General features: G+C 53.1%; 1 protein-coding gene across 3 annotated transcripts in view; it reads right to left on the bottom strand.

Annotated features, from left to right (window-relative positions):
- Positions 1-21502, bottom strand: part of CPNE2 (copine 2) — a 51874-nt gene that overhangs the window by 25420 nt on the left and 4952 nt on the right. Inside the window, exons 1-5 of one of the 3 annotated variants that reach the window (XM_086757829.1) lie at positions 21015-21129; positions 12376-12572; positions 5715-5894; positions 3827-3901; positions 431-502 (exon numbers count right to left, since the gene is read on the bottom strand). In XM_086757829.1, coding sequence (XP_086613955.1) covers positions 431-502; positions 3827-3901; positions 5715-5894; positions 12376-12543 — 495 coding nt within the window. In that variant the 5' untranslated portion in view covers positions 12544-12572; positions 21015-21129. Of the gene's footprint in view, positions 1-430; positions 503-3826; positions 3902-5714; positions 5895-12375; positions 12573-20695; positions 20717-21014; positions 21130-21502 lie in introns of those variants that run through there. The other 2 variants (XM_086757831.1, XM_086757828.1) reach the window with 2 other exon arrangements.

Below are 21502 nucleotides of genomic sequence, written 5' to 3'. Positions count from 1 at the left end.
TAGCCACTTCTCCACTGGCTTTCCTAAGCTTAAACGAGTTTTACCCAGCTCCCACAGTTGCATTTCATCCGTGACCAATAACAACCCAAAAATACTGTGTTTCATCCAATTTCCTTGTTCAGAGACCACTTTAATTTGTGTGAAGTGACACAAACATCCTTTGCTCTTGAGCAGGACTTCGAGCACTGCAACGCTGCACTGAGTTATAGGAACCAGCAAAGAAAATTCGTTAGCTCTCGCTGACAGCAAGGTCTCACCAAGGAAGGAGCTTTTCTGCCAGGACTTCAGCCCCTCCGGTCCCACCCTCATGCTTTCTCCAGCAGGACTGTCTTCTGTCCTGCTGCACCCAAAAGCAGAGATTCCTTTAGATCCCTTAGCCTATCAAGGACAGAAGTTCAACATTGCGTCCCCCAGACACAACCCCACTCACCTTTTTATCCAGTTTTCTGCCAGCCATGCTCAGAGTAATCACCCTGTTATCCGAGAGCTCTTGGGCAGCTATCTGAAAGACAAGGGAAGGCTGCACTCGTTTTCAGCACAAAAAGAAAGTCAATACCAAGCCAGAGGAGAATCCAGGCCCTGAGGCTGCCATGCTCTGAAGATACCCGTGCAACTCCTGCAAAACCCATTTCCCAGCTAAGAGACTGGATGATCTGATGTACGCAGTGTCTCACTCTTGAGGAGTTAAACTAATTTTGCCTTTCCAGACCAATTTGGGACCAAAGCCTACTTCCCAGCTTCTCCCTGGAATGGAGAAGGGTGGAGAAAAAGCCCAGATTTCCACTCAATGGGCATTGCCACTTACCCTGTGCTGAGGTGGCGATACACCAGCTTTAAAACAAAACAAGGTATGTTTTTTTAGCAGGCTACCAGCTTCTTAGCCACGATGCTGGTGCTGCAGCTGAAGTGCCCATGACATCCACTGTCCTCCACAGCCTCATCGTTGGGGCTAGGTCCACATGAAACACGTTCATTTGCAGGGCTGGGAGTTAACAGGTATGATTAAGCCTCTTGAATGGCCAACCTTAGGGGAGAATGACGTTCCAGGACACCCTGAGCAGCTTCCCTCCCCCGTGCCATCAGATCTAAAACAAAGCTTCTGGGAATAAATGTATTCCCTTTCTCAGGTGTCAGACCTGAGCTGGTCTCAGGCGGCTTTTCACACGCTGGGACATGGTGAAGCCTCCAAGGACCAAGCCAAGAGGAAGCAGGAGCCATAAAAACCCTTGCCAGCAAGATGCTCCACCTTGTTCTCCATGTCCCAGGCTGGGCACGGCAAAAAGCATCTCTCTGGGGGAGATGCTGGCAGCACCAAGGACTCTGGCCAAGTCTCTGCACAGTCACTGGATGAGACGGCCCCAAGGATGAAAGCTCTGTTACTGCTCCTGAGGAGCTGCAGCAGGCAGGGGTGCAGCCCAGATTACTTCAGTTTAAGAGACTTGATGCACACACGCTCCAGAAGGGCTTTGGCTGCCAAGCGCCAGTGGGCTGGTTTTGTCTGAAACGTGGTCTAATGAGTCTCTTGGTATTTTAAGAAAGAGAATGTTTATAACAAAAAAAACCATGTTTATTCACTTCTGTCACCAGCTGTTTTCTGAATAATTTATATTTTTTTTCCTCAAGGCTGTGTCCTGCCCAAGCACCTGCTCCCCACCTCTCCCTTCTCCGCTCCCCGGGGCGAGCTCAGCCTTCCCCCGGCATCCCCGGCCACAGCATCCTCCCTGGCCGGGAGCATGGCTTGGACAATTTCCTCATGCACTGTGCTCCCAAGCACGGCCATTTGCTGGCTCTCACAAGGAGCGTGTCCTTTGCTGGAGATAAGCAGCGTAACGACTGCAAGGCTTTTAGAAAAGCTTGCAGAAATCAAGGGAAAAAATTTCTGCAGAACAAGCAATGAGAGGGTTATTGGCACTCAGGAGGGCGGGGAGTTTGCAGAGATGAGGAGGCAGAGATGCAGCTTTTGGATCAGCCTGGGCAGCTGGGTGAGGGGATGAGCTGCAGGTCCCCAAAAACCTCCCAGCCCTTCCCTGGAGGACTCTGCTCTTTGGTTCACAGAGGATGGGTTCACCGCATGCAAAACCAAATTTTCCTCTCTGCTCTGCTCAGTCATGAAGTTAGAAGTTCCCTATCACAAAGTCACGGCATCAGTTTTCTCTCCCACCTAGTCCTCAGTGGGCACGCACAGTCACCAAAACCAGCACGAGGAAGAGGAGCTGCAGGGAAGTAGATGAAATTTGCCCTTTGCTGATCCCCACAAAAGCACACCCAGTTGGTGCCCAGGATTTCAGAGCTCACGGGAGGCTACATAGAAGACAGACTGTGCAGACAAGCCAGGCACATCCGTGTGTCCTTCTGCCACAGGCTGCTGATGCATCTTCTCTTGGCCAGCATGGACAATAACAGCCCCACCACTGCCCTGGCAGAGACGTGTGGCAAGATCTTGGGATTGATTTCTACAAATACAGTGGCTCACTCTGGGATTTTTCCCCACCTCTTCAAACCCAGGGACCCCCACGTGATCCCATCCATCCAGCCAAAGTTCTTCTATTGCATTCACCCCTCTGGCATCTCAGTTAAGAAGAAGGATATTTAGGCAAAATTGAAGGGGATGGGGGTGAGGAAGGCAGGGTTTGGCTCCAAACTCCATGTTTTACATGAGTGAGTCCAAAGCAGAAGCCTGCTCCTTGGTTGGTGTCCATAGCCCATGCTCCAGCACTGTGCCAAGCAGTGAGAAAAGGTGCCCATCACACATGACCCTATTGTCATCACCAAGCCAGGGACAAAAAAAAAACCAACAAAACAAACAGATCAGAAAACTGCATCAATGGTACAAAATGAAGCAGATCCCTTGATTTTTAATGATACGTTAGTGACACATCAGGACCTTCCTTTTTTAAAATCTTGTAACCTTTGAATTTGACTGGAAACTTTTCATCTGGTCCATCGGATGAAGTGTCGAGAGCCCGCTCCCCCGGGACAGCACATGGCATCAGGCACTGCTTGTGAACTTCACTGTGGCTTTTCCTCCCGCATTTAAAGACTAACTGCAGCAATTAAGAGAGAAAAGCTGGCAGCATCTTCCCAGCCTCTAGAGCAGACGGTGATGGAGATGCCCTTGTAGCAGCCAGGTCCGGGGCTTTTAAACCCTCCCAGTGCTTTTACACCTGACAGAAGTTTAACTCCTTGCTGGTCTTTTCTTCCACACCTTTGCTGCGTGGCTGCACATCTTGCAAAGCCCATAACACAGAAGAGATCCAAAAAGGACAGGAGATATGGCAGGAAGGAAACACACCGAAATTTAGTCTTTTCTTTTAAAAAAAAATAAATCCATCACTAAAGAGATCCACAGCGGGAAGGCCACTGCCCGAAGGGGTCTGCATCGGGAGCAGCGGCTGTTGCTATGAGAGTTGTTGCCACGGCATAGCTCCCATCCTCTTCCTACAAACAAAATCACCCACCGCCGGCAAAGGAATCAGCCCTCTTACCTCCCGCTGCTCCGGGGAGGGCTGAGCAGGTGTCTCGTACCAGATAACAAACAACAGTGGCAGAGATTTACGCTGTACTTCCCCAGATTTAGGTTTTTCTCATTTCAGAAACCAAAGCAGAGGTTGAAGACTCACAGCTCTGGGCACCAGGCATGACGGTCCCTGCCTCAAATAAATCATCCTCCAAACAGACCAAAGTGGGCAGGAAAACGGGAGGCAGAGGAGAAAATGTTCATGAGTTAAACCCCAGACTCCTGGGCCCGGGGCGAGTGTCCTGCATCGCCCCCACGTCATCAGCTGCCTTTACACACTCAGTAGGTAACGTAAAGGAGTAACCGTACCGTTATCATCCCTTTGCCAGCCGGCTTGCCATTCCCCAAAAGAAGAGTCCGTGTTATTTTCTTGCTGGAGACGATCTAGGGAAGCCAAAGAAAATAAAGCCATGATTGTACGAGTGATCAAAAGCAGACTCATAAGCAACTGATTATTGCTCATGTTACTTAGTTCAGATTAAGCACTCGCAACAGCAGAAGACAGACATCATATTCAGGGATGACCGTGATGCTGTGAATATCACCACTGTCACCGGAGCCCGCGGGGTGCAGGACAGCAGCAGAACAGTGCAGAGCGGCGGCGGTGCAAGAGGCTGAAGCATCCCCTCCCGTTCAACCCGGCGACCAGCTCTCTGCGTGGAGCAGGTCAGTGGGACCTCACGCAGACAGAGCTACCATGATTTATTAAAGGTCCCTTCCAACCCAAACCGTTCTGTGATTCGATGATTCTTGCAATTTCAAGGCAAAACCCCTCTCCCGTTGTGGCTAGCCATCCACGTCCTGGTGCTTTTCATCCATAAATGCACAGGAATCACCAGCCAGCGTCACCAGATGTCTGTGCCACGCTGTGTACAGGAGGTGAAATCTCCTCACAGCCCTGGCTCGCAGGCACCATGGACACCCTCCAGCCTGCAACCTGATCCCTGTTACATTGCGTTTGCCCGCAGAGGTCATTACAGGCCCGCAAATGATCCAACCATCCTTTTAAATCTTACCACAGACCTAATTACCTGCAATAAAATAATCTGGCTAATCCGACAGGGCTCTGATGCAAACTCAAAATTGAAAAGTCGGATGCTCACTGCGTGGTTGTTACTGTCCACAGCTGCTCTCCTTCCCTTCTAAGGGCTGCTCGTGCCTCAAAACCGGACAGGCTTGTGGAAACCTCTCACCAGATAAAATCCAGCCATCAGAACCCACAGCAGGGTGGTTGAATCCGCAAGCTCCCATCAACCTCAGGCACCCTTGCGCACATGCTACCCCTCCAGTCCACCTCTGCCCCACGACCGGGCTGAGCTGCAAGCCCACAGGGAGAGGAGGCCAACAGAGAGTTTCAGGGAAAAAAGGAAAATGTGAAAACGCCTGCATTCCAAGCTGGTGTCTCATGGGGGATTAAAGGTCACCAAGAAGCTCACATGGGAATCACAGCAAAAACTAATCAAAAATTGGGCACACACAGAGGGCAAGTTCACTTTTGCAGAGTGTAAATACTTGCATGACATTACAGAAGTTCAGAGCTCTCTTTTTTTTTTTTTCTGAGGAGGAGACAGAAGCTCAGAGGACAAAGACATTTGGAGAATGTAGCTGCCAGCTTCTAACAGGGTTGAAGCTTATGAATGCAAAGACTTTCCAAAGGTTTATGAATTGCATTGTGTCCCAAAAGCTTTTCCACAGGAAGAGCAGGAGACACATTCCTGCACCAACGCACTAACGTAGGAGACATGATTTGCTAAACAACATCGATGGACAAAGCTTTGCAAAAAACAACCAAACAAACAAATTGAGATAGAAAGGTCAATCACAATGCATCTGAACTTTAAACATCTGGAAGTTTCCCAAGTCCAAATTCAAGCTGATCATCAGGGCTCTTACCATAACCAAAAGTGAGATACAGGTACCCCCCAAAGCTTGCAGTTGATGTCTCTGCAGGCACCAGCAGAAGCTCACCCTATGACTAGCTTAGACCTGAGCAAGTAGCCAACAGCCCTAACGTGAACAGTTCAACCTCAACGGCTGAAATGTGACAAGCGAATTAAATTAGCTTTGCCAGGAAGGACCCAGCAAACTTTACAGTTGATAACAGCAGCAGCTCTAATCCCCCCACATCCCTCTGGCTGACGTAATCTGAGGTCCTTTTGCTGGAGGACAGCGAGCTGCGGGGACCTCGGAGACTCACCATGCCCAGCGTGCAGGAGAACTCGCCCAGGAAGTCATGCTCATACAGCTGCATGCTCGACTTGTCCTGGTCAAACAGGGCAAACTTGAGCTTCTGCACTTCTTCAAAGTGGTAGTCAATGATGAACTTCCTGGCGAAAGCCGGGTTGAGGTTGTTCACGGCTGTCTCTGTCCTGTCGAGCTGCAAAGAAAAAAAAAGAAAGAAAAAAAAAAAAAAAAAAGAGGCATTTAGGGATGTGCATCTTGCATCTTTGTCCCTGTCACGTCTCTGACTTCAGCCAGAGCCACCCAGAAACCCCACAGTGACCATCAGAGTGAGCACACCAGGCATTCAGCAGAGCCATCCCTAAACACAGGCCATAAAACCCAGCGTGCATGAGGTGGGATCAGCCTAAGTGAGTAATGACACTTCACACAAAGAGCCGCATCCCCAAAGATGGGGTGCACGGGGCTGTACAAGCCCACCTGAGCCAACGGCCAGGACAGGAGCGCCCACCCTGCCCAGGCTCACGCGGATTCAAGGCTCATTGAAGCCAGAGCTGTTTCATTTGTTTCTAAGTTGTCTTCCCCAAGGAGCTGAAGCTCTCACACACCTCTGTTCCTCAGCCAGACCCTCACAGCTGTAATGTCAAGCTTGTTTCCTTCGGGCTGTGCAGCTAACAGCAAGGACAAGCAAAATGAGAAAAAGTGTCATGAGCCAGAACAACCACCCTCTAGCATTTCCCTCAAACCAAAACATTCATGTGGTTTCCTCTTTCTTGGCCTTCCATGGAAAAAAAGAGAAAAAAAAAAAATCACCACAGGCCATTTTTCATAGATTTCATGAAGCATTAGGAGAAACAAGAGGCTGGAAGGACCCAGCAGACAAGACTTCAATAGACTTTGTCATCCTGAGCTACTGCGAGCAGGCTGGAAGAAATGATGTCTCTGAAGGGCAAGCACACAGAGGGTGATGGAAACGGGAAGGTGCATGGGGAACCCATCGTTGGAGGGGAAGCACCATGGCGATCTGCAGCATCCCACAGCCAGGAGCAGCGATAAGAGCAGAGGAAACTTGGCAGGCAGCCAGTGGAAGTGTGGGTTTACGACGCAGCATGGCACAGGCGAACAGAAAGCCTTGCATGAGTCAAGGAAAAAAAAAAAAAAATCCCGAGGACAGGCACCAGGGATACTGCCCTCCAGTAATGGAGCTTTGGTCCCAGACCCCATTACTCAGACCACAGGAAGGCTGGGAGGACGGCAGCACCAGCTGGGCTCCCAGTATGGGCTCACACAGAGACGGCAACCCACAATTTTAGCCAAAGTGGCAGAAACTGGGAGAACTGGGAAACTGAGGCTGAGGAAAGCTGGTGTATTTACTTCTGGAAGTCAATGGCCAAGGAGGGTCTGAACTCTAATGTCAGGACCCATCATCCCCACCAGACCATCCTCCAGCCCAAGAGGCACCAGGAAAGGGCAATTTTGGAGCCCTAAAGCTAAAACAGGTGGAAAGGATGCTGGCGGCACAGCCTGGGTGCTGAACAAGAAATGAAAACGCTCCAGGAAGCAAACCAAGGAGGAGCTTTGCCAGGAGAGCAGCTATTGATATCGTATTTTTATTGTAAGAGGTGGCAGCTGGTTTGGCGAAGGGCATCCTGCCCAGGTTACCACACAGGAGGCTGTTAAAAGAGAAAGAAAGGCAGGCACTCACCAGCATGATTTATCAAAAGCTGCTGCCCTCGGTGCCTGGAAAGACCAGGGCATCTGCCTGCGGGACAGCACGGAGCCTCTGGTCATGCCGCAGCCCTGTCTCACAGCCAGGACATCCAGTCCTGGGCGAGGCTGAGCTGCCTGCACATCCCAGGCCCCCGGGCAAGACCCCTGCAGAAAGTAGAGCCCATGCCGGCATCCCTGGGCAGGACCAGGCTGTGGGATGGCAGGATGTCTGCCAGAACCGCAGAGCCAAGAATAAGTACAGCAGAGCAGAAAAAAGCCGAAAAAAGGTGGGAAAAAAAAAAAGCAAACACATACCTTAGTCCCAAAGAAACTCATTCAGCACAGGAGGCAGGTTCTGGAGGGACTGGGTGGAAATGTGGTGAGTTTGCTATATATACCAACGATCGCAGTGTTTTTTGAAGTCGGTCGCTCAGTCTGTCTTAATTGCCAAGAAAGAACTAAAGTAAACGCTGTGTTCCCAGAATAGCTACCTGTTGCACTCCGGGGAACCAAACACATCAACAGCAGTGGGCTGTAAGCTGGCCAGGGCCACACAGCTTCACGCAGATCCTTCCTTCTCTGCTGCCATCCCACACAGAAGGGCCCTAAACGTCCACTCAGGGATGCGGTGGGCCAGGAGCAGTGGGCATCCATGACCTCTTCTTCATTTCAGCAGCACAACACGCACAAATCCCCTTTTAAGCCCAGGAGATGAGACTGTGCAGACAACAGAGATGGACTTTAGCTCCTTCCATGTTCTCTGAACTACGAGGAAGCTAGGGACCAAGGGAAACCATTCCTCTCACTTCCAGGCACCAGTTCCACGGAGATAACTTGAGGTCCCATCTCCAGCTTTGCCCTGGAAGGGGTGGCCCAGGAAAGGGGAAGAAAAACTGAGCCAGCGTGTCTTGAGCAAATCCTTTGGAGTGATGTGGCTTCATTCAACATCCAGATTAAACTGAGTATTTAATCTCTTGCCTATTGTCAGCGTGAAGCACAGCAAAATCACAAGCCCCAGCTGATTGCTGCATATGGTTTGGTCTTTGGCTTGCTCAGCACCTTGCCAATGACCACCACGTACGAGGCCTCTTTGCACCATCTCCACCAGGAGAGAATCGTGCCATCCCCTCCTGCCTTCCCTTTTGCCCCCAGCACTCACAAGTCTGCATTCCCTGTAAACAGCAGAGGCGGCTTTGCCACCCAAGAGCGGAAAAACACAAGGGTTTTTAAGAGGCAACCAGGCTAATTAAAGATAGCTTTTTTTTTTTTGATTCTACAAATTAAGCACGAAACTGGGAAAGCATCTCCAGCGACAGCCCTTGTGTTCAATGAACGCAGCCAGAGAGTCCTCCAGCACTCAAAGGAAGGTTGGCTGGAGACCTTCAAGCATTCTCCATACGTGGAGAAGCTCGATGCTCCAACGCTGGGAGATGCTCACCCAGGTGCCAAGGAAAGCTCGTGCTGAAGGCACGGGGCCGGCCAGATGACTCAGAGCAGCACAAAGGCAACAGCAATGCTGAATCATGTGTCCCTGCTCCTGGCATCACAGGCCAGGCCTTTCATGGCTCCTGTTAGATGACGTCATTGGGCAGAACATTTAAACATCACCCATCTTTGTGTCACTTCTCGGCCTGTGGTTTATTGTCCCTCCCTCCTCCACCCCCTCCAAGGCTGATTCACAAAGGTTTTTTAATTCCTATTAAGCTCAGCGCGACAAAATAATTGTATTTGGGAACAAATGTGACAGCTAGAAAGAACAGCGAGCAGAAATCTTTCTGCTGGCATCAGCTGGTGCTGCAGCCCGGCCGCCCAGCTCAAATGTTGGCACAACTGCAACTGGAGCTGGTCCTGGAGGAGGAGACTCACCTCCTAGACCAGGTCTGAGGGTTGGGATGGGTCACTAACCCGGTGCGGAGGACGCAGAGGCAGTGTGGTGGGATGGGTTCACACCACTGACCTGCTGCTGTCCCCATCCATCCCCTACATTTCAGCTATGTTATTAAGGCCACCGCTTTCAGATGGGAAAATGGTTTGTCGTAGGGCAAGGGGCATGTCTGAGTGGCCAAAACCCACGCAGGATAACGTCAGCACCCCTGGGTAGCTCTGAACCATGGTGGCATGAGCTGCCAAGGGTCCATCAAGTGTCTCATCCAATGAGGTTCTTGTGGGTGAGCCCACCTCTCCTGGCCCTCTCTGGCACCCAGCCACAGCCCAAACCCACGCACCACTCCTGTCACATGTGGGTGTGGGAGGATCTCGGACCTGGCTGTGCCACTGGTGTGCCGGTTGACTGGGGGCAGCTCTGTGGCATGCGAACACACCACACAACGTGCCAGCTTGCGCAACACGCCGCCGAAACCACAGCAGCAGAGCACCGAGCAACCTGCTGCTCAAGGCTGATGTCCAGTGCCTATTGTGTCAATTAAAAAGAAGCTAAAAATAGCAGAGGAAAAGAAAAAAATAAAACCACCACTCATTTGTATTGTTAAAGAAGCTTTGGAATAAAAACCGCTGGACTGAGACGTTACTGACAGAAAGATGAACTCCTGAAAAGTACAATCAGGTCAGAGAGATGACACCTATCAAGGCTGGAAAGCTCATTAGTCTCATCCAGGCTGCTGAGCAAAGTTAATTGCAGTCCATGGTAAGCTGAGGTTCTCCCCTACACCTCCTCGCTAACAGTGAGGAGATCAGGACACCTTAGGTGATATCCATTGATTCACCAGCTCCTCGGCCAAGCGCTCAAAGGCTGCCCAACTAGTCCAAGTATCTGAAACACAAATCCAACTAATTTCCCAGGAATCGGGACAATTTTTGTTTGGCTTACATGATTTAATGCCCTCCAGCTGCTCATTCTGTGCTGCATCCAACACCGGTGCCTGTATCCATCCACCACATTCCCATCCTCTGCTTACCTGCTCCCTTCCCAGACGAGCTGAAAAGAGGTCTTGCACTATCTGCAACTGCAGTTACAGAATGAAATCTCCGATTTTTTTTCTCCAGTTTGGCACCTTGCCCAAGGCAGACTGCCACAGAAGGAGACGACGACTGTAGCCTCTCCACGTGAGATGCTGAACAGTCAATAAAGCACCATGAGAACCATCCTCAGGAGCTCCCGATCCACTCTGTACACACCCCGACTGCAAAACCAGCCCGAGACGTGCATCCACCTGGGAGACCCCGGCCACGTGAGACCTCTGGTGATGACGAAGGGCATGCTGCTCAAAGCCAATCTGGGCACCTCCGGACAAGCTGTGGTGCCTGCAGCATGCACACACCCGGTCCCCGATGCGGCGTACTCCTGTGCCCCTTCCCTGCAGGAAGGAGATTTTCAAAGGAATACACATCCAGTTGGTGGGGATGCTGGGAAGCAAGCTTTTGGGATCAAGTCAACGTTTTACTTATGCTAAGGAATAATTCAGACAGATGCTGAGGGTCAATCCCCTCACGCTCCATTGGCCTGGTCAGCGGCAGCCTTGTCCGCTAAAGCAGAGGGCTGGGAACAACACACAGGGGCTCCTTGTGCCCTGTCTGCACCCCGGAGAGGACGGATTTATCCCATGTTCACTGAACACCAGAGAGGGCACATCCACGAAAAGTCCTCCTGTCCTTTAAAGCTTTTCATCAGCAGGGTCCTGCCCTGGAGTAAGCTTGTGCTGGAGTGGGCAGGGAGGCAGAGGAAATGAAAGCAGCTCTCAGCTCCTCAGCGCATACAAAGAAAAGAAACATCCAGCCCTCTCCAGCAGTGGGAGTGTGCCAGTGCGCTCCTCTGCGCACAGCCTCTGTGCCCACAGCCCATGGGCTGCGAGCAGCCGCACACATCTGCTGAGCAGGACGTCCTGGTGCAGGAAGGACACCAAAACCCGGCAAGAAGTACAATCATAGGATCACAGGCTGGTTTGGGTTGGAAGAGACATTTGAAGATCGTCTAATCCAGCGCCCTGCCATGGGTAGGGACATCTGTCACTACACCAGGTCGCTCAAAGCCCCATCCAACTTGACCTTGAACACTTCCAGGGATGGAGCATCCACTCCTCTGGGCAACCTGTGCCACTGCCTCACCACCCTCATGGTACACAATTTCTTCTTTATGTCCAACCTAAACCTACCCTCTTCCAGTTAAAAACCACTGCCCCTTGTTCTGTCACTTGGTAAAAAGTCTCTCTCCATCTTTCAGGTTGGAAAAGACCTCCAAGATCATCAAGTCTAACCATCAAAACATAATTTTGATCATATTGCTGTTTGTCTGCAGCTGAACAGATCCAACCGCTTGTGTACCCAGCTCCCAGCAGTCTCATTCCCCATCCCATGGTCCTGCCCTCTCCACAGCCAGTTTGTGAAATGCCTGGCTTAAGGACTGCTGACCTCCTCAAAGGAGGCCAGAGGTGTACAGAGCACAAGCTGCCCTGGATCGTGTATCTCCACTGGACTGACCTGCCAGGCCCTCCTCCAGCACACTCCAGGCCCCTAGAAAGAACCACTCCAAACAAAACCCAAAGACCAGCTCAGAACTCCAAGAACCTGCTTACCTTGACTCACCTAGAAAACACACCCCGTTGCGAGCGGGACCTCACAACATCTAACTGTCACGTGGGATCAGCATTTCAGGCATCCAAATCCGAAGCACCCTCAGCTTACAGCAGACTGAGAAGGGGCTGGGAGCACTGTGAGGATGGTGAAATCCTTTCACGCCTGCCACGTGCCTTGCCAGAGGTCAGCATTTTGAGATCTGCAGTTAAATCTATCTCCCATCACAAAGCAGAAAGCACTGACAGGGAAAGGATTGGTTGCAAAACACACAATAATTAACACACCAGGGCCACGCGCACTGCCTCGGGACAACCAGAAGAGCTTCCACCTGGGCTTGTGGAGGAATGAGGACCAGCCTTGTAGCAGGGCACAGAGGGAGGGGACACCAGCGCAGGCAAACCACAAGAGAAGGAAATCCACACAGCTTCAGGACTTACCTCCACCCACTTCCCATTGACTTCCATGAAGAGGACGCAGAAGGGGTCAGATTTGGAAGTGACATCTCTGTCCAGAAGGTTTTGGCCACATACGGACAACTCGACTTTGCAGACGCAGTACTGGGAGCCGACGGGCCCCCCCGGCGTAGGAGTCACGGTGTACGCCATGGACTCCAGCGGCAGCAGCTCCAGGCAGTCTGTGGGACACAAGAACGAAGAGAAACCTCAGTGCAAGTGGAAAGGCAGAAAATGCTCCATCGGTGCCGGTGATTTGGGCACAGACTGAAGGGCCACATGCAGAGCCTCATGCTCTATGTTACACTCAATAACTTACAAGGCTTTCCTGGCTCCAAAGTATCTGCCTTGCCCAGCCACCGTCCCCATGTGGCCACCGCACCAGGCAGGTGTCCTGAGTGGGAGCACCTACAACCTGCCAGATATTCAAGGAAAGGTAACACCTTCTGCCTACCCTGAAAAAGGAGTGGGGGGGTCCCCAACCTCTTCTTCCAGCATGCTGGGGTGTTTTGTGGAGAGGAACTACACTTTCACACCATCTTGCAGCACAAAAACTGGTCGTTGTCTGGCAGGTCCCAAGCTGCAGACCACGGACCTAAGCTACGAGGGCCAAACTTGAGCTCTGCCCCCTAAATCGTCATAGTGAAAGGGGTGAGACCGCGAGGATGGGGGTGGAGGGCAGCTCCAGCCCTGGCTCAGCCCTGTCTCCACCCAACTCACCAGGCCAGCAGACAGCAGCAGCTCTGGCAGCAATTAAAAAGCAGCAGCAGCTGGTTCACAGAAAAGCAAGGCAAATGTGACCACCACTGCATCACCTGGTGCACGGGGTGATTTACAGGGTCCTGATAAAAAACTCTTTGCCATAAGAAGAGTTTACCAAAAGTCTGCTACCAGAGCCATTTTGCAGAGATAAACGTGTTTTAAACCATTATTAATGCAAAACCCCATCCCACATGACAGTTTTGTCTTCTGATGTGCAGTTTACGGTGCAAAAAAACCACCAAAGAGAAGGGGCGGGGGAGAAGAAAAAGCATTTTCGGATTAATTTATACTAATAAACCTTTGCAGCGGGGGTTGCCAGTGGAGAGAGAGCTCTTTCCAGCAGCTGCTTCAATACCTTTCGCCCTCTTTTTTCAAGAGCGGCTCCTGGCTCATCCACTTTATCTGAAAACCCCAACCATCACCTTCTCCACCTCGATAAGCCATCTGCTGCTGTTTGGCATTGAAATCTCAATTAATACCATTTGTTTGTTTTGCCCGGCTGTGAGTATTTCCAAGCACTCGCGCTGCTGGGAGCTGAGCCGCTGCCCTCTTCCCTTGCAGCGCAGCTTCCAGGCTGGGACAGGATGGGGGACAGGGATGGGGCGATCCCAGCACGGCTGTGGGAGAAGGGAGCTCTGGGCTCACCGACAGCTGCCCTGAGCACTCGACCCCAGCTGCAATGGTTGCTGAGTGGAAAACAGCTCCCGCTTCCAAGGCTCTGAGACCTCCTCCCCTACCTGCCAAGATCTCTGCTTGGCACTAAGTCACCAGAAACGAGCCTGATTTTAACCCAAATGGTAAACACAAGCTCTCCATCACAGCCCGCTGCTCAGGGCAAGAGCGTGCAATCATTTAAACTCTGTAGGAACCCAGAAGCATCTCCAGAAGAAGAAAATCCCCATCCTTGTCTGTGCACACACGCATACATCACTGAAACAGCACCCATGTCCCTTCCCTGAGCGCGGTTTCCCCTTCGCCCAGACCCAGCTCATTTCCTGCTGTCAACCCCAGTCCACAGCAGCGCAACACCAAACCGGCGGCAGCGTGACACCAAAACAGCGGCACGTGTGGGCAACCATCCATCTACCAGGACTTCGAGTAGAAACACAGGCAGAAGTGAAAGCCCTCATGGCTCATCCACTGTGAAGCTGCTGTGGCCGCCGGGGCGATGGCCCCAAAACACCCATCCCCACCACAGCTGCCTCGGCTCCTCTCAAGCCCACGTTGCCAGTTGCAGTTACACCAAAGATCGAGTTTCTTTTTTTTCTTTAATGCACAGATCATGTAATCGATGTCTTAAAATAGCCAGGCCTGTTCTATTTATGCTGCTGTCTGTCTGCTGCTCCCTCCGAAAAGCAAACACGGGGCAGCTGTGCTGGCGTGGACCCGGCCCTGCCGGAGCAGGGAGATGTGGGCTGGGTTTTTCCATCTCCCCTTCCCCCAGATCTCAGCATTGTCTCGCAAAAAGCAGAGGCAGCGAATGACTCAGTGGAAAAAAAGCTTTTTCCCAGGGCTGGCAGGCATCAAAACATCCTCTCGGCGAGCCGAGCATCGCCCGTGCTCCAGCCTCTGCGCTCAGCCTCTGCGCTCCCCGGGGAGCGCACGGTCAAAAGGGGCACGGGGGAGAAGAGAGGTAGCCAGCGCCAGCCAGGGCCAGTTGAGGGCAGAGACCTGATGGGACTCATGTCCCTACATGGACACACTGCCCACCCAGGCACCCAAAATCAGGGACCGGGACACTGGCCTCTCCCCCAGGTGCCAACTTGGAGGGCTTGATGCCATCTCACGGGTGCCAAGCACAAAATCTTGTGGTTGTCCCCTCCCCAAGGAGGCAAAAAGGCATCGGGAAGATGCCGCCACCCCTTTCCCCATCATCCCAGTAAAGATGATTTTTCCACCAAGGAGCAGCTGGCCCAGCCAGCCCACCAGGGACGGAGATGCCAGAGATGGGCAGCTCTCCCGAATCACAGCTCAGGCTACTCCTTCCCCCCAACTCCAGTCCTGGCATAAAACCCTGAGGAGCGTAACCATCCTGATTCAGCCAAAAAATAATTACTCTAAATGAAAAAGAGCCGGCTTGTCATCATCTGTATTCCAGTCTCTCCTCCTTTTTTGTTCTCCTCTCCCTGCATTCACCGCCCTAAATGAAGTCCTGCGACTCACTTGGCATCTGCGGCCAAATATTCTCCTGGTGTACAACCCCAGCTGGCAGCTTCGTGCTGATCAGGTGGACACGTGATCTCGTGCCGAAACACGGCCAGGCTACCAGTGAGAGGTCTCAGGGACAAGCATGAAGGTCCGATTGCCCCACAGTCCCGCCTGCCATTGGCCACAGCAGAGGCCTGAAGAGGTGTCCCAAGAGCACGACCAGAGTGGAGGGACATGGTCCACAAATCCTTTCTGGGCTCTAAGAACCTCCTGAGCCAGACACATCTTTGCACTTCATAACATTCAAGTGTTTTTTCCTCCACGAGTTGGTCACCTCCAAGCTTCTCCATGTCCACAATGTCCCGCAGCGAGGGCTTTCGCCTTGCCTTGCCCTGGAGGCACCGTGATACCTGAGATGAACATCTGGGAGCCCCAGAGCAATGCACACTGATGTTCTCCTCCTCCTCCTCATCCCATGCCCCCCTGATCTCAACAGCAGATCCCCAAAACACATGCAGAAGGGCTGGCTGGGAGCCCTGGGATCTTTTCTTCCTCTCTTATCTGAAAGAGGAGGAGGGGAAGGAGTTATCTGATTGTTAGACTAACTTCTGCCCTGGGAGGTTCCCCTTCCCTCTGCAGAACAGAAACCCCACGAGATGCAGTTGCTTGGGCCGTGCTAAGGCCCCATTTTAAGCATTAACAGGAAAAAAAAAGAGAGGGGAAAAAAAAGGCATCCCACCGTGCTTTAAGTGAAACATTTCAGGGTTTTTTTTAAAAATACTGACAGAGTTGTCAAACTTCAGTGATGTCTCCTTAAAGAAATCAAATTTATTTTCACAGGGAATGCCAGGCATATTTGAAACAGCCCCAGAAGCACCAACATCCACCAGTGACTGGTGCAAAGTCCCTCTGTGTCCCTCCCGAGGACATGCCTCCCATTCTTTGGAACAATCCGTCATTGCTCACCCGTGACTCAGTTTACCCACTCGAGTTGCCCCACTGTACTGCAATTATGAAGCAAATTCCCTTTCTGGAAGGGAAAAATGAGAGAGAGGAGCATCAAACAGGTAAATGTGGGTTCCTACACAGCACACATCTGAGCTTAGGGGCAGCAGGAGAGCAGCGGTACCTGAGGGAGGATGAAGAGCAGGTGAAAAGGGGTTGTCAGAAGACTGAGGCAAAGGAGAGGAGCGGGAGGACACGGAAACTGGTTGCCCAGAGCAGCAGAAAAGGTGAAACGCAGCACACACAGAGCTGGAGACGCCAGGAAAAGTTGGGATGGGCTGTGACGGATGCCCAACGCAGGTCCCCACACTGTCAAAATCCGCACTGGCCGCTTTCCTCCCTCCTGTCAACAAATACAGTCATTCCCAGAATTATTTTGCAAAGCAAAAATGTTTGCCTTTCAGTCTCGCCTAGGCAACACGGTGGATTCACCAGCCCGCACCTGGTCTGAATAACAACCTCCTCACCTTCGGAATGCACGTGCAATGAGTCAGGTACACGGCATCGTGCTGCCGGACGGACCTGTCCCCAGCAAATGCCTCTGCCACGGGCAAGCCGGCCGGGGGAGGCAGAAAGGGGATGCTTGCACATGGAAACTCCCTGCAAGGACAGACTGCGGGTACCCGCTGCCATCAGAGGATCCTCATCTCCCCTGCGAGGCAGGAAAAGGCTGAAAACTGACTCCAAGCATCCCAGCACGGGCGGCAGGGCTGGGAGTGAGCTCAAATTCTCCCAAATTTCCGGAGATTCAGGGTAGATCCAGCACAGGAGGATGCCCAAGCTGGGCTCTGGTTTCTGGAGCGAGTCCCGCAGCCCTGCCCAGCGGAAGGAGCCAAGGGACTTCACTGAGATATTCTGAGGGTCTGATACGGCAAGAAAAAGGGTTTCAGAACAACATAGTTCAGCAATTTCCCCAGTGAACCCTTCCTGATGGAAACTGTGCCCAATGATGCTTCACCGGGTGATGCTGCTTGTGCCGACTGGGTTTCTCGCACTGGGGCTGCAGAATCGCATCCCAAGCAAGGCATGACACTGGCTGGTGGCCACCTCGGTGCGACAGCAGCTGCTTCTTCATTTCGTGCTCAGGCAATAGTCACTCACAACGCCCAGCTCCTCTCAGACTTCTGCTGTCCCCAGAAAAGCCCCCAAACCTTGGCAAGGTTTGGTACCAGCGTAGGTAGTGCCTTCCTTGCCAAAAGCCCAAGCAGCTGCGCTGACCAGGAGGCGGGCAGCACTCAGGGAAGCTTCTCCAGTGGGCGATGATCAGCAGAGCTGTGCAAAGCCGCTTGGGGTGACCTGGGAGTCACAAATCGCAGGAAAACTCTGAGGCAAATCCCATAGCACCAGAGCTTCACAAAGTGGCTTCACATTTCAGCTCCTCCGTAAAGGTTGTGTCCCCGCTTCCTGGCCAGCGAGAGAAGACGCTGTACAGAGCGGGCTGCCGCACCCAGCTGTGTCGGAGACCACGACCTCCCAGCCAGCGCACCAGGACAGACAAGGGAGTTTTCCCCAAGTCCTACAGGGAATAGGAATAAAAACCCAAGGGAGAAACTAAGGCAGAAATGGGCCAAAGTCCCAGAGCAAGACACTAAACACAAGTCCATCCCGGCAGCACCTCTTGCATTCAGGGGCTTTCAAGGGAAAGAGGTCTCTGGTGGGTTGAGATGTCCCATCATCCACTGTCTTGCTGCAGTCTCCACTTTGCTTTAATATGGTACAATGCCATTTGGTGACAGCTAAATGAATTTACCACAGGGGAGAGAGTGAAAGGCAGCTTTAATGGTCTGGGAAAGGGTTCAAATGCCTTTTTTTTTTTTGTGGTTGGATAGCTCTAAACCAACTGGAGTGTGAATGGTTGGCCTTTGGCAGGTACCAGGTATGGAAGAAGCTGGGGCAGTCTAGCAGGGAGCAACCCAGCGTCCCCCGAGGACGGGGCAGGCAGGTGCCAGCGGGACTGGACATGGGGCCACCCACCTGCCACTGAGCCAATGTGGCTCCAGTCAGTGCAGTCACCCAGGCTGCCGGTGGCAAGGACGAGCCCATCCTGCTGCGCCCAGCAGCATCTCTCCAGGGCTGGCTGAGTCGCAACTTGCAGAACTCCCATGACGACACCTCTAGAGAGATCTGGGATTCGGGGCCAGACAGACAACGTGACTGCAAAATGCCCCTCCAAAGCAGAAACTGGGAAAGGCTCCGGGGACTGAAACAGCATTGTGCTTCTACTGGCATGTGAACCTTTTGTTAAAGCTCAGGCATTCACCAAGACCCCACACCAGTTTCCAAGGACTGCTCTGAATCAGCCCAAAGCTACGTTCCCATTGAGCTCCCACCTCAAACCGTTGCTCACCCCTGGGAGGGATGGAGACGAGCAGGCCAGGCACTGCCTGGAGCACCCAGAACAGACGGAGCTGGGGCAATGAAGGAGAAGAGATGGGAGACAGCCAGGATTTGCAGCAGGACCGGGCAGGGAATGGGATGGGCAAAGCAGATCCCAGATGAAAAACGAGGCAGAAAAAGCCCTAGCTCCTTTGGTAGTCCCCAGAGAGAGACTGGTGTCTCCAGGGGGTACCGGTACTCGGCACGGGGTCTCGAACAGGCTGCCATATCCTCTCCCCCAGCTCCCTGGGAACTCCCAGCAATCCGGTGGCTGGAGTTTGGTCAGATTGATCCCAGCACCACAGGCCCAGCATGGGGCAGGCAGGGATGCCGGGATCCCACTCTGACCATGCAGGGAGAAGTTCACCCAGCAGGAGATCCGTCTCCACAGAGAAACCAGAGGGATAACGAGGACACCACCTGCTAAGCCACATCCAAGAATCAATAAATCTGAGCTCATAACTTTGAAGAAACAAGCATTTCCCATGCAGAAGGACCTCCCCATGGGGATGCTCGTTGGTCCTTCTGCAGCCTTGGGTCACACACCTCTGACGCACAGATTCGGGAGCCCCATCCAGCTTCTCCAGCTGGATGTAGGGGGAAAAAAAAACTCCTTCCCTGCTCAGGATGAGTGATGGGTGAAAGGGAACCTGTGACAGCCACAAAACCTCCTGCAGACCTTCTAGCAGTCCCTGTCCTGTGGACCTCCTGGGTGAAGCCACCTTTGCTCCCCACAGAGGGGATGTTGCAGCCCTGCCTCCAGACACCCCGCTGGCTTGCAAGGAGCTACACGGTGCGAGGAGAGGAGCCTGATACAGCTGTCTCACCCATGGGTGCTGCTGCTGGATGGCCCGGGGTTGCTGGGTGCTGAGCTGTGACAGCCTGTGCAGCCCTGCAGCCAGAGGGCAGGACCTGCCGAGGGGGCACAGGCACGTGCCAGGCCACAGGACGGGGGCATCCCCTCCCTGCCTGACTGCCATTTCCCAGGACATCCCATGGGATGCGCAGGGATAGCCCTCCATCCATATGAAGGTGCTGGAGGCTTTCCCAGTGCCCTGCGGAGCTGGGACACTGACAGATACCACAACAGCGTAACATATCACACCGTAATCCTAGTGTAATCGCATTAACAGGTTCGGAACATAAGACCCTCAAGGGAAAGGGGATTAGGAGACATCATTATTTACAGCCCATCACGCTGGCAGAGCTCCTCTGCTCCTTGTGCACCACCAGCAACGGCACTCAGCACTTGCGAAGACTCACAGCCACCCCGCCACAGCCGGAGAGGAGAGGGCCATCCTGTTTTCTGCTTTCTCCAGACCTCCTCCTTGGGCAAAGCCCCTCGCTGCTCTGTGCCGCTTCCCCTCTCCCCCACCCAAGGGTCCAACCCAAGGCTGTCCACTGCCTGTTGGAATTTAGGACCATGAAGAGGGCTGTCAGCAGCGGGAGCCAGGGAAGATGCTCTGAGGAAGCTGGCTGGATGGACTTAACATTCCCCTCACCCAGATCTGTGAGCACAGGGGCCTCCCTGTGCTGCCCGTAAAGCAGTGGGCTCGTCAGCACTGTCCGCTGCTCATCTCATTTTGAAAACTCCAAAAGCACTTTCCCTGCCCAAGTCCAGAGCTGAGGCAGCCGCTGCAGATGCCAATCACAAATCCACTGCCTCTGCCATCTCCACGCACGGCACAGCGGCTGCTGGACTCTGGGAGAGAGCAGCACCAGCAAAGAAACCAGTTCACGACAAAGGACCCGTGGGGTGGGAGGAAGGCTCCTCCACACGGTCCCATCCTGCCCTGCGTCCTCCCCTCCTACGCAGCCCTGCTGCCTGTATGGCCATGCAGCCCTGACAATGTCCCGCCGTGCTACCGCCCAAACCTGCCACCCTGGCTGCTTCCCCGTCCAAGCAGAAACTGGAGGTCCCTGTCCCGAGCAGCTGCCCTGTAGCTAAGGGGAGCTGCTGTACCCCGGGACAAGGGCTCTGGGAAAGGCAAGAGCCCCTGCAGCAGTTCTGTACCTGTGCCAGCATCCCTCTGAGGTGGAGACCAGTCCCCCTGCAACTGTAGGGACACGGCTCCGGGACCAGACAGGACCCACGTCCTCGCAGAGCTGCTCACACCCGCGGAGACGCCAAAACTGGAGATCTCAGTGAGGCGGGGACACGTGAGTAAAACCAAACCCCTTTCCGTGCTCCTGGCATGCAGGCAGCCTCAGCGCCCTCGAGCAGAGCCTGCCCTGCACTGGGGGAGCAAAAGGCAACAGGATTTGCCCAACCCACTCCAGACGAAGTCTGAAAATGTCATTACACGGTCCCCAAAGTAACTAAAGCCGCTTACCGGCGAGAAATTACAGCCCTCAGAGAGCAGGAGAGCCGAATTCTCCGGAGAGGACAGGGCCTCCGGGCTCCCAGCAGCAAAGGTGTTTCCGTGATTCTCCGCCGGCAGAAAGCCGAGGGCTCCAGCCTGGCAAACGAAAGCAAAACTCGCTCCTCCACACCCCGCGCTGACGTGTGGAGGGAGGCAGCGGCCATTGCTGACGGGGCTCTGGAGAGGCTGCAGGGACGGGGCGCGCTTCGGGAGAACACTCTGAAAACCAGAGAGTGGCAAAAAAAACCAAACAAAAAAGTATTTCCTCTAAGCAGAGAGGAAAAAAACAGGCTCTGATGGCTGCTACCAGACAACGGCACTGTGGGTGCAGGAGGCAGAGCCCAGCCTCGCTGCGCACCCCGCGATTGCTGCACGCCCTGCGCCCGCTGCGTGCCCTGCTCACAAATCCACGTGTGGTTTCCGGAGCGGCAGCAGCTCTGTGTTTGCTGCCCAGAAAT

Source organism: Chlamydotis macqueenii, chromosome 13, assembly GCF_036417535.1.
Source record: "Chlamydotis macqueenii isolate bChlMac1 chromosome 13, bChlMac1.mat, whole genome shotgun sequence".
Lineage (NCBI taxonomy): Eukaryota > Metazoa > Chordata > Aves > Otidiformes > Otididae > Chlamydotis > Chlamydotis macqueenii.
The sequence above is the reverse complement of the archived record's forward strand: the minus strand, read 5'-3'. Positions and strand labels throughout refer to the sequence as shown.